The sequence below is a fragment of the Chaetura pelagica genome, unplaced genomic scaffold, assembly GCF_000747805.2.
Source record: "Chaetura pelagica isolate M959 unplaced genomic scaffold, ChaPel_1.0 scaffold8, whole genome shotgun sequence".
NCBI lineage: Eukaryota > Metazoa > Chordata > Aves > Apodiformes > Apodidae > Chaetura > Chaetura pelagica.
The window spans coordinates 3,110,816-3,123,130 of NW_009954544.1; the positions used below are offsets into that span (position 1 = coordinate 3,110,816).

The 12,315-nt window shown below is 44.8% G+C and overlaps 1 protein-coding gene across 1 annotated transcript in view; it reads left to right on the forward strand.

Moving 5' to 3' along the window:
* Positions 1-12,315, forward strand: part of TTBK1 (tau tubulin kinase 1) — an 89,604-nt gene that overhangs the window by 59,653 nt on the left and 17,636 nt on the right. The window contains exons 13-14 of the mRNA XM_010004995.1: positions 248-806; positions 9,071-9,094. Coding sequence (XP_010003297.1) covers positions 248-806; positions 9,071-9,094 — 583 coding nt within the window. The remainder of the gene's footprint in view (positions 1-247; positions 807-9,070; positions 9,095-12,315) is intronic.

Here is a 12,315-nt window from a genome sequence, read left to right on the forward strand (position 1 = left end):
AATTGATTATCATCCTGGCATCTACATGGAAGAGAGATCCTGAATTGGCTGTCTTACTGAATCACTCGAGGGAGAACATCTTTATGCCATTGTAGGTTCTAAAGAAGTATTTTTGTTTAAGCCCTTCTTTCTGAAGTGTGTGAAGAAGTAAATGAGAAGACTATGCAGGTTTTCTCTCAGCTCTTAGGATCCCAGACTTTAACCACAAACCTGCTGTGTTTTTAATGGCTTCGTGTTCTCTCTTTAGGTCTCGAATGGATTTACCTGGCTCTCCATCACGGCTCGTGTGCTCCTCCCAGCCAGCCCAGATGCTGTCCATTGATACTGGCCAGGCTGACCGGCAGGCAAGCGGCAGGATGGATGTGTCTGCTTCCGTGGAACATGAAGCCCTCAGCAACGCCTTCCGCTCAGTGCCGCTCGCAGAGGAGGAGGACTTTGATAGCAAGGAGTGGGTTATCATTGACAAGGAGACAGAGCTGAAGGACTTTCACCCAGGTGCTGAGCCGAGCACCTCTGGAACCACGGATGAGGAGCCTGAGGAACTAAGACCTATTGAAGAGGGTGAGGAGAGAAGGCGCTTGGGCGCAGATGCTGCCGTCAGGCCGAAGACACATGATGGGCGAAGCCGTGGTATGCAGCCTGTAACTGAGGAGGACAGTTCCCACAGACACGAAGGACCTTCTCAGACAGTATCTGACAGTAGGCATGAACAGCAGACAGGAAGTCCAGCCCACTCCCCCCTACATTCAGCACCAGCTATCCGACAAAGGAGACGAGAATCTGAACCTACTGGTCCTCAGAGACAGGTAAGATCCCTGAGTCTATCTTATTGCCTAGCCTAGCATCATCTTAGGAGACCTCAGCTGTGCTGGAGAAGTCTGTGGTTCCAAGCATGGATGCTCTCTGTGAAACTCTTTTTGACAGTGCTTGCAAATGTTGTGAACACCTTAGAAGTGCTCGCTGTAGCTAGTTACATTGTCCCCTACTAAGGACCCACTGTTATCAAGCTCTGTCAGCCTTTTTGACACAGGGACAATCTGTGGCTGTGGGAATCTCCAGTCAGTTCTTACTCTCCCACGGTGCTTCATTAATAATTGCTTAGTTGTATGGAGGTGTCACTAGCAAATCTCCACATAGTTTCTCAGCAGCAACATCAGTATATGGCAAGAGAATGCCCTCAAGTCTAATCACACATCAGCACTGGACAGGCCTGCAGCAATGCAAATCACAAAATAACTCCCTGAAATGAAGCCTTCTTCTAAATACCTAATAAAGAGCTAAGAGTAACCAGCACATACATCCTGTCAACATTATTTCAGTGACTGGCATTGTTGTTCCCAGTTATTTACTCACAGAAGTGTTCTTTACCTACTGTGTTTTTTTTCCTCATAGCTGCACAGGGCTTTTTTCTTTTGTTTTTGCTTTTTTCTGTGCTCCTTTGAAAATACAATGAAGTTTAGGTTTTAGTGGCAGGTAGTTTATTAGATTACCTGGAAAAACATGATATACTGTTGGTCTCAGAATTCCTCTGTCATATCTAATCTTCATTTCTCAGACATTCAGAAGAAGGTTGTCCCAGAGTGTTCACTGCAAGAGACAATGAAATTGTTCTACTGAGGGCTTTTTATATTTGTATGTTAATGAAGATCTCTCATGCACATGAGATCAATAAGTGCAGCAAAGAGGAGGCAAGTCTCAGCTCATGCACACAATGATACCCTCCTGCAGCAAGTGTTCATTCATGCAGTCTGCTTGTTCCCTTCTGGAAGTTGGTCACCCCATCTCCCATTCCCTCCTAAGCTTGTTGTCTAAGGGAGTGTTCACTAGACTGGAACATGTTAAAAGAACATCCTTCCATTCAGGCCTTGCCTAGGTTCTTATTTTCTCTGGATCCCAGAGAGGTACAAGAAAAAAAAAGAACTGCTAGGCAGGAAAACATGAATTATACAAGAAACTATATAAAAAGGATCAAACCAAATCATTGCCTGACAGTTGAGGTGTTCCTTTCTAAGGTTTATGAGGCTCCAGCATTTACTGGAAGGATAGAAATACTGCTGTCAGCAAGAATGAGTGGGACTGTGTCCTGCCGAGCATGGAATAGTAGCAGTACACCCGTGTCTGAATTTGCTCTGACCGTACAGTTATTAGGCTGGTCAGTGCAAGATGTGCAAGATCTCCAAGATGCAATGAACGTGGCAAAAGAGCCAGCTGGGAAGAACCAGCTGTTAAGAGCCGGCATGGACACTCAATGATATATTTAGCATAGATAAAGAAGGCTGAAAATGCCATCTTGGCCATAGCACATAGTACAACTTTGTGAAAGGACTGGGGAGGCTGGGTATGATGCAATATTAAGGCTGCTCAGTGATATTTAAAAAGCAGACCAAAAAAAGGAAATTAATGGGATTGTGGTTGATCACTGCTAATATATTACACAGCCTTGGTTCTACAGAAGACTGCACATTTTTTTGCTGCTATGTTCTGAGATACCATCTAGTTACTTCTGGGCCTAGCTTTGTATATTCAGACCAACGCTGGAGTTCTTCTGCTGGCTGGGATTTGATGTCTGGATCCTTCAGTTGCCTCTGTATACACAACTTTGCAGTGACATTTTTATTTTCCTGTTTGCTGTTACAAACCCAACTGCTACCTCAGAGGAAAAACTGCTTAGTGCCTAAAGAAAAGCAGAAGCCTGTTCTCCTTAGGTACAGCAGATGGAGGCGCACTTGGTTGGGATGCCAATAAGAAGATGCCCAAAGACTTACCTAATGAAAATACTGAAGGCCTCACTACCAATGACAGATGTTTCCTGTATCTCAGGCTTGGGCTTCCTCTGAATTTGATTGGAATTGTGATTAGATTGTGTGTTTGAATAAAACTTCCTTGTTTTTGAATATGAAATGAGCCTTTAAGACAGGTAAAAATTACACTAAATACAGAACTGCCATGACTAAGGTCATAGGCCTTGTTGTACCAACTTGGGACCTCATTCTCATCTCCTGAAAACTGGTGATCATCCATAGGTGTCAGTGAAGTACTAAGTGAGAGCAAATGGGTAATTCCTGCTCTAATGCTGTCTCCTGTTCCTCCATTAGCTGTCTCCAATATATAAGCCATTACTTGCCACTCTCAAAAAGACAGTGACTTTTGTATTATCAAGAATCACAGCATGGTTGAGGTTGGAAGGACTTCTGAAGATCATCTAGTCCCACCCTCTGCTCCAGGGTGGATCAATTAAAGCAGGTTTTTCAGGATGAGTCCTCCATCTGAGGATGGAGACTCCACAATCTCTCTGGGCAACCTGTTCAGTCTTCAGTCACCCTTATGGTAAAAAAAATCCTTTTTCTTACATTTAAAAGGAATTTCCTTTATTTCAATTTCTGTCGATTTTGTTCTTTCATTGGGCACCACTAAGAAGAGTCTGGACCCATCTTCTTTTTCCCATCAGGTATTTATAAATGTTCATAAGAACCCCCTTGAGCCTTCTCTTCTACAAACTAAACAGTACCAACTCTCTTAATCTTTCCTCAAATGAGAGGTGCTCTAGTCCCTTCATCATCTTTATGACCCTTCAGTGGACTGTCTTCATTATGTCCATGTCTTTCTTCTACTGGGCAACCCAAAACCAGAACATGGCACTCCAGATGTGGCCTCACCAGTGCTAAGCAGAGGTGAAGGACCTCAGCCTGCTGGCAGCACCTCCTCCTAATGCAGCCCAGGAGGTTTTTGGCCCTTTTTGCTGCAAAGGAACCTTTGCTGGCTTGTGTTTAGCTTAGTAGCCATCAGGATCTCTAGGTACTTATCTGTCAAACTGCATCCTATGCAGTTGGCCCTCAGGTGCAGGATTTTGCACTTCACTTTGTTGAACATCATTAAATTAGTTTTTGTACATTTCACCAGCCTGTACAGCCAACTCTGAATATCAGCACAACCCACTGCTGTCTCAGCCACTCCTCACACTTTTGTATAATCTGTGAACTTCAGGGAAGATTTTATGTCAACATCTAGGTCATTAATGAAGTTGTTAAACAGTAGTGGTGGCCCCACTACCAAGACCTGGCTGTGCCACTAGTGACTGGCTTCCACCTGGCTTCCCTTAAGCACAATCCTTTGAGCCCAGCAGTTCAGCCAATTTTCAGTCCAGCTCGCTGTCTGCTTATATATCCCATATTTCATCATTTTATTTATGAGAGTTTTACAGAAGATAGTGACAAAAACCTTACTAAAGTAAAGGTAAACAACCTCCCACCCAGTCATCTCATCACAGAAAGCTACCAGGTTCATCAGAAATAATTTCCCCTTCATATATCTATGCTGACTGCTCTCAGTCACCTTGTTCTCCTTCATATGTTTGGAAATGGCTTCCAGGAGGATTTGTTTCATGCCCTTTCCAGGCTGACCAGCCTGCAATTCCCTGAGTTATCTTCATTTAGAGTTCAAATGTTTGTTCAAATCTATCTGTTGGAAGAAAGATACTGTAGTGCAAGTGTGAGGAATGGTGGTGTTATGAAACTGCGTGAGTGTGAGAGGAAGCACAGTATGAACAGATGCTGCTGGGGGGAGAGTAAAGTACAGGGGAAGCTCTAAATGTCCTAGGGGAATTTCTGACCCAAATATTCTCCCATACTATATATCTCCCTGTTTCATCTGACAAGAAGACAGCTGCAGTGGGGCACAGACCTCATGAGATGCCCTGATATAGATGGAGAACAGGTCTGTTCAAGCCCTTCTGTCTGTGCACTGCCCAGTGCAGCACTAAGCACCCAGCAAGCTAGTTAACAGAGCTCTTAGGATTTACTTTAATGCGTGCATGTCAGGAATGTACTAATAAATCACTGCTTATTTTATGCACTAATGTGCAGATAAAGCTATAGAAATAGATAGAATCATAGAATGTGTGGACTTGGAAGGGACCTTTAAAGGTCATCTAGTCCAGCACCCCTGCAGTGTGCAGGGACCTTTTTGACCAGATCAGGTTCCTCAGAACCTGGTCGAGCCTGACCTGGAATGTTTCCAGGGATGGGGCCTCTACCACCTCTCTGGGCAACCTGTTCAAGTGCTTCAAAATTAATGGGAAAAAAAGATTAAACCCGAATTTTAGTTTACATATGAATCCTGACAGAGGATTGCTTTTATTATTGGAAATCATTTATATCCACATCTAGTAACAGAGTTTAAAATCTGTCAAGTTCTTAAATACAGTGAGTAAATTCACGGGCACTTGACAGGTGGCAGCTTAGTGCTGCTTTCTGCCTTGAAAAGAAGTACTAATGTTCATACATTTATGAGTTTTTGCAATTACTTCTGACTGTAGGTCTGCACTCATAGACATTCCTTGACTCTGAATCTCCCTTGCTGCTAGTGCAGTTGGCTTTGTACTAAATGTTTTGAGACTTGCCTGCCCAAAACACATCTGTCCAAATGATACTGCATCTAAAAAGCCGAAGAAAAATGAAGCTGTAGAGGGAGTTCAGATTAACTCTTTCTTACCTATTCTTGGATATATTCTGCAGAGTTCAGAGAGCATTTTGCTTACACTGTGTCTTACAGTCCCATCCCCCAAAGCCAGAGTTTATCTTTTAGAAAAGCTCCCAATATGAACAGCAGTGGTGTATTTCCTCACCAACACAGCTGTGTAGCTAGAATCACTCTTTAAAACCATCTCCCTTGGTGTTATACTAGGCCTGTTGTGTCCCACAGCTGGCCTTGCATAGCTAGGAGAATGCCACAAATGGACATAGTTAAAGTGGTCCGTGTCAGGAGCCTGAGAAGGCAGCAGATGTGGAGCCCATAAACCATTCCCAGCCATACCCCACCATTACTGTCTTTGCTGAGACATCCCGCAAGGATGCTCAGCACAAGGACCTGTGTTGACAGTGCTGTGGCTGAGGCAGGAGGCAGTCAGAAGCACGTTGCAAAGGCTGCATGGGCCAGCTTCACCTGGGAGTCCAACTTTACTTAGACTCGCTGGTTTTCTTTTGTAAAAACCTGTGCTGAGACCCTCACTGAGCCAAGAAAATATCCTCTGTTCTGGTGCTGAGCCCACGGGTGCCCCCATGCTCCTGGACTTCATCATCGTCTCATCTGAGGAATGCTATGGTTATGACATTGCCTGATACCTTTGGGAGCAGCACAGATGGTCAGGGGATGACCACTTTGGTGACCCCAGCATGCTTTTCTCTTGCTCAGTCAGTTTGAGTTGTTGATGATTCTTCCTCAGAAAGGGGCACAGAGTCACGGGCTGCCTCACAACAAGGACAGGGCCATAGCATTTTGGGTGATCTGTACTGCCTCTCTAGTTCATGTGGTGTAGAGCCCTGGGTTGCTCTGGGCCTATTACTTGGAGGAACTCTGATTTGCACTGAGGACTGAAAACCAATCAGGGCTTTCTCTGGATTCTATTTTGAGCCTGGTGGCCTCTGTGGCCCCAGACCCTGGAGCAGTGATGAGGTACTCCTAGACTGTAGAGGTGATGACTGATGAGGTGATGAGTGATGAGGTACTCCTAGACAGTAGAAGGAGAGAACAGAAACTACAACTTCACTGGCTCTGAGACAGAAAAAAGAAAAGCTGGGCTGAAATAACTGAGCAATGGGTAGAAGCAGAACACAGCAGGCTCTCAGGTTATAACCCTGGGCAGAAGAGGTAGGCTGGGAGAAGAAGGCAGCAGGAAAAACAAGTTTTGAAAAGGTGCTGTGTCTTGGTTTCCTTTCCCTTCTACAGCATTGTCTGTGGGCTGCTCCTAGGGGACCTGAGGCATTTGCAGAAGAGGGGCAGACACTCATTGCCCCTCACTCAGTGCAATTCCCATTGAGCTGCACTTGGTGTGTGGATGATGCAGTTCTTTGATGTTCAGCTCCTCCAGCACTTCTTTGATGTTCAGCTCCTCCAGCTTCCCTCCACATGCAAAGAGCTTGATGGCATTGGCCTCTGTATACATCCTTTATGCTCTTCAGATTTAGGATCCCTGTCCATCCATGTGTTAGGAATAAGGGATCAGAAAAAGGGTGATACTATAAGAAAAGTAATGCTCTTGTATGTTATATATATACACACAGGTTATAACAATAAAAACCTTAAGCTCTGTAGAAATTTCTAATTATATTTTATATATTAAGTTCTATCAATGTCACATTTTTCTGGGACTTCACATGAGGGGTGTCATACTGCTTTGGTACAAACAGAGCAGAATAGGCCTGATGGAAGGTGGTCCAGCCTGATAGGTGCCAGGGGCAAAGGGATTAAAAGGGGCATCACCTCCAGCATTGACTGTAATTTAAGTGTTAGAGTGAAGACAAGTGGTGTGTCTGTAACCTCAGCTTCAGCCAGGAGGCAGCAGTATCTAAGTGTGCTTGCTGGTGTTGCAATTTGCCTCTTCGTGGGCTGGGCAAGGTCCTTGGTCCTGTGCTGTAAGGGAGGTCCATCTGGGTAGTTGGAGTGATCCTTTTTGATCTGAAGAATCTTTACCATGTTGGGATGATATATCCTTTGGAAACCATACAATATGCTGAGCCCAAACATGGAGCAAAAAGCAAGAATAAGAATTCCAGTATACTTAGTTGTGCAGCCTATAAACTGTACACCCAGCACTGAATTTCTACACAATCTGTGCAAACAAAAGATGGTTGTCTTTATGAGAAATTAGAGCTGCTGTCTAGAATTTGTCTCTCTCAAATACTCTGTATGACAGCATCACATTATTACTATCTGAGAGTCCTATCTATGCAGGGACATACGTTACATTTAAGACTGCGAATTTTTCACTGCTTTTCACATTTAATGCCCACTACAAGCTGAGTAGTTCTCAGATGCTTATGAAGATAAGATACCTGCCTCAAAACACTGCAAAGATACTGAAGGTGACAGGAGAGAGATGAGACTGGATGAAGTTCAGCTCTTTTTCTCATATCGTTTGCAAGGGCAACATCTCTAGTAAGGTAAGGACAATAGTGTTGGCTTAAGAGAATACAATAGTGCCTTTTCACCTTTCCCAGGTTCATTTTGAAACCTGCAGAGACTTCCTGAAAAAAAAAAAATTAAAAAAAATAAATAGGCAGCACAAGGAAGGGAATTAATTTGAAAGGAAAAATGGTCTGGTTTTGGAAATTGAGGTTGCTGACCCCTGTGAAAGCACTAGCTTCGTAGCAGAGCTAGAAAGGGGAGGAAGGGCTTGGCATTTTCAGGGTGAAGAATCTGATGCTATTCCCATAATTCCTGTCTTCCATTCAGTGCATAAAGGAAAGGTAGGGGCTGCCATCTCATCCTGACATAAGCTGAGTATACTTTCCTCCCTCTCCTGGCCATCCCAGGATCACAGAAGCAGAAAAGGGACCTAAGGGTGCATCTTCTCTGCATGTCCTTTCATGGCTCTGTGTTTTGAATTTTAACCTGCAAGAATTGTACGCTGCCTGCCCTTCAAGCTGCTGCCTGTCCTCTGCTTACCAAAACTGGAAGCATTAACACTCCCCTTGCAGGCACTCAATAGAAAAGTGTACTGGGAGGCCAGCAGTTTAGTGTGAGAAAAGAAAAAGTCCACTAACAGCCCCCCCAATTGCCTTTGCAGATCCCTGGCGTGAGTTTTGATAAGACTCACTGAAAGAGCCACTGAGAACCCCTCACTTGTAAACCCAGGATCATTTTAGCACCAGGTGTTTCACTTTTCCGCGTAGACATGATTTCCACAGGTGTTCAGAGTTTGACTGTTACCTGCACACAAGCTGTACGAATAGCCTAATGACATGTCAAGATGAGTGGTGCCAGAGGAGCTGAGAGGTGAGGTGTGTGGCCTGAAGAGCCAGAGGAGGGGACTGACACAGCAGAGCCTGACACTGCTGGTGTCCACGTGTGGCTGGGGAGAGCATGGCAGGCCCCCTGTAATGGCAGGCTCTCACGGTGCCCCTGGGACCCCCACAGATGGGTAGACCCAGAGCAGTAGGTAGAGCAGAAGCATTTTTCATCCGCCAGCGGAGATGCCTGCAGCATGCGCATCACAAACCCGGGGCGAGTCAAGTCTTTGCCTGACACCTTTTCCCTCCACTCTTCTTGGTCTTTTTCAGTTGGAGGAGGACAGGCCTTCTCAGCACTCCCTCCCGAGGTACAGCCCCCTGAGAAGACTGGCGTCCTCCGTTTTCTCCTCCTCAACCCTGGAGACAGAACACTACCCTCACGTTGGTGGCACTTTCATACAGCGCAGCCGTTCGGCGGAGAGCAGCCCCGTGCGCATGCCCCACCGCAGGCACATGCCCCTCACGGCAGGAAACCACAGACTCATGCCTTCCGTCCTCCGCATTTCCAGGTCCCAGCTCCAGCAGGTGTGGGCCCGCTTCACACACAAAACATAGCCCGTTCAGGGAAGCAGCAGCCTCCATAATGCAATAATAGATCCCACCTGCCCCCACAATGTGTCACCACTCAATGCAATATTGAACCCCAGACAACACTGGCCTAAGGTACTGTAACTTCCAAAGCCCCTGGAACCAGAGCCCACAGAGACTGAAAACATCTGCCTTTCTAAACCTCCCAGCAACCTGGGTGAGTAGTGGCAGCGTGGCCGAAGAGAAGGCGGCGAGTGATGAACGTGTGATGTGTGGAAGAGGTGGATGCCAGGGCTCGTCTCAGAGTCTCGCTCACCCACCCTGCAGCCTTGGGGTAGGAAGGGCAGGGCTGCCTCCCTGAACACATGCAGTCGAGCCACAAACATTGTCCAAGTATGACTGGAATGGAGAGACCGTGGAGGTATCAGCAAGCGTAACCTTCCCCAGGCAAATTGGTTCGAGCATCTTTGTTGGTATCTTACACTAGGCCAAATTTATAGGCAGTTTTACTCCATCTTGGTATAGGTGGACTCCCACTGGAAGCTCACCTGAGGCAGGACCTCAGGGTTTGTCCCTCTTGTGGAGTTACAATCATGTATCTCTTTGTTGCTTTGGCTTTGGAAATCTCCTTTTTGTTGCAGTTCCCATACAGTGACCACATATTTCTGTCTCTCTGGCTTTGCCTCTGTTACGTGACAGCGGACCTGTTTGTCTGCTCTCCACTTCTAAGCTGCTCCAAATCTACCTGCCTTCCCCCAGAGGCGCTGACTGTCAAGAGCTGGGTAGCAAGGATTTTCTTGCTGATCCAGCTGTATATTACACTGTTTCTCAATTCCAGAATTTTTAGGCACCTGCAGCTTCTCAGTGGCAGAGCAGCCCTTCTTCTTGGCCTTGCTGGGAAATGCCTGTGATAACAGATCTCACTTGAGAAATCAACTAGCCTCAGCACTTGGTATACAGAGCCCCTGGAGCCCTGGTCTAAAACTGACTTGAATCTGAAAGGAGAAGGGACATCAAAGTCAATTGAAATGGTCATAAGTGTCATTATTTCCTGGATTTGCAGGGCTATGCTGCCCTTCTCAGTATAGCTGCAGTGTAAAGCACCAGGCTGTAGGAAGACCTTGTGTAGTTAAGCCTATGTAGTAAATGTCTTCTGCTGAAATGAGGCTTTGGTCCAGTCTTCTAGGAGCGTAGGCAGTATGGATGTTAAAGTTAGAAAAGAAGGGGTCATTTTTAGTGCTCAGGGCTTTAGGAAAGTGCACGTCCAAAGCAAAATACTCTCCATAAAGTACATAAGCGCAGGATACAGGCAGAAATCTCAGGCAGATGTGAAAATGGCATGGAATAGGTATTATGTGTCAGAAGGACGTTGTGACGAAGGGGTATTAGTGCATAGGCAGGGAGTTTCCAGTGGAGTTAGAATAAATGCTTCTTTCTGAATACTGATTTCTGTAGTTATATCTGCCTGGCCTGTGTCTCCCTTGATCCCAGATTCACCCTTCTGTAAGCAACCCCAAACCATGCAACCCCAGACAGGGTGGGTAATGCTTTCTGAACCCTGTAAGACCTGGCCCAGTGCTGCAAGACATGCTCAGGGATGCTGGGCATAGACTGCCTCCTGTCTGCCCATGGAGCATCCTGGTGGGTGCAGGGTTGGAGAGGGAGGGGGCAACACACCTTTTTCTGAGAAGATTCAGCCTAGGCATGGCCAGTCTCTTCCCACAATCATTCTTGAATCAGTGACATCGCTTTTCTTTTGATTTGCCCCAAGAAAATGAGTGAACAGGACACTTCACTGCCTAGCCAAAATGTTAATCTGCAATTTGTTGATCAGTTTTATTTTAAAAAAAAGACACTGGGCATTGCCAGAAATACTTGAACTGAATTAACCAGTTAGCCTAAGCCTATTTGACAGTTCTTCTCTTGCCAAGCACAGAAACCAGAAAGAGCAAGGCTTTGCTTTTCTCAAAGTGACATGAGAGGGGATGATTTCCTTGAGTAGGATTGGCTGTGATATAATTTTTTCTATGCTCAATAGAGACTTTAATAGAACAGCAGATTCTAGAAAAAATTAACATTTTGAAAGAAGTAGATTTAAAATCAGTAGCTCTTAATAATTTTAAGTTCATAGCCTACCAAACACTGATGTTTGCTTTTCAAGGTCAATTTTAGGAACAAAAATTTATATTGTTCTATTTTAAAAAAAACCACAAAACAACACAACAAAAAACACCACACAGTTTTTAGTTTCGCCATTGAGGAAAGGGAACAAACAAGGTAACTGGGTTTTTATAAACTTTGAGCCACTCATTTCAGACAAAAGCAATCACTTTTCAGTGATTAGTCAGTAAGTAGCCCCATGCACAACATTTAAAGGGCAGTATTTTCTCTAATGCCACTAATCATGGTTATATATGGAACTGTTATTGCCAAGTAAACTTGACACTGTTTTTCTTATGACTTCAAAAGTCTGATTGATAAAAATGGTTGATTTATATAGACTTTCTTCTAGTTACAATTAATAATAAATTGAAAACCAACTAACCTAACAAAATACGTTTATAAGATAAAAACTTAACTTAGTTGGTATCTCCTACAAGTGAGATGTTTCTCATTAGATCTCCTGATCTTCTGCCCTTAGCTCAGCATTATTCCATGCCTTTAGTGGCTGTCAAGAAGAAAAAAGAAATCACTGAGGAGAAAGTTTGCAATGACAGGAAGATGGGTGGCTTGATAAAATAATACTGTCAGGCCAGCTCTGCAGAAAGATCTGGATTGCTTGATTAAGTTGATTGCATTCAAACTCTTTATTGCATTCAGCCAGGGACAAGATCGTGTTTGGAGTAGGAAGAATATAGGTCACATGCACAGAGTTGGAGAAGCTGTGCCCTGGGAGGTGCTGTCTCCCAAAATGAAGTGGGAGTTAAGAGAAATAATTAGCTGCACCTAAGTTCTCACTATGCTGCTAGAGCAAAAAAAAAGAAAACAATTATTCTTCGAC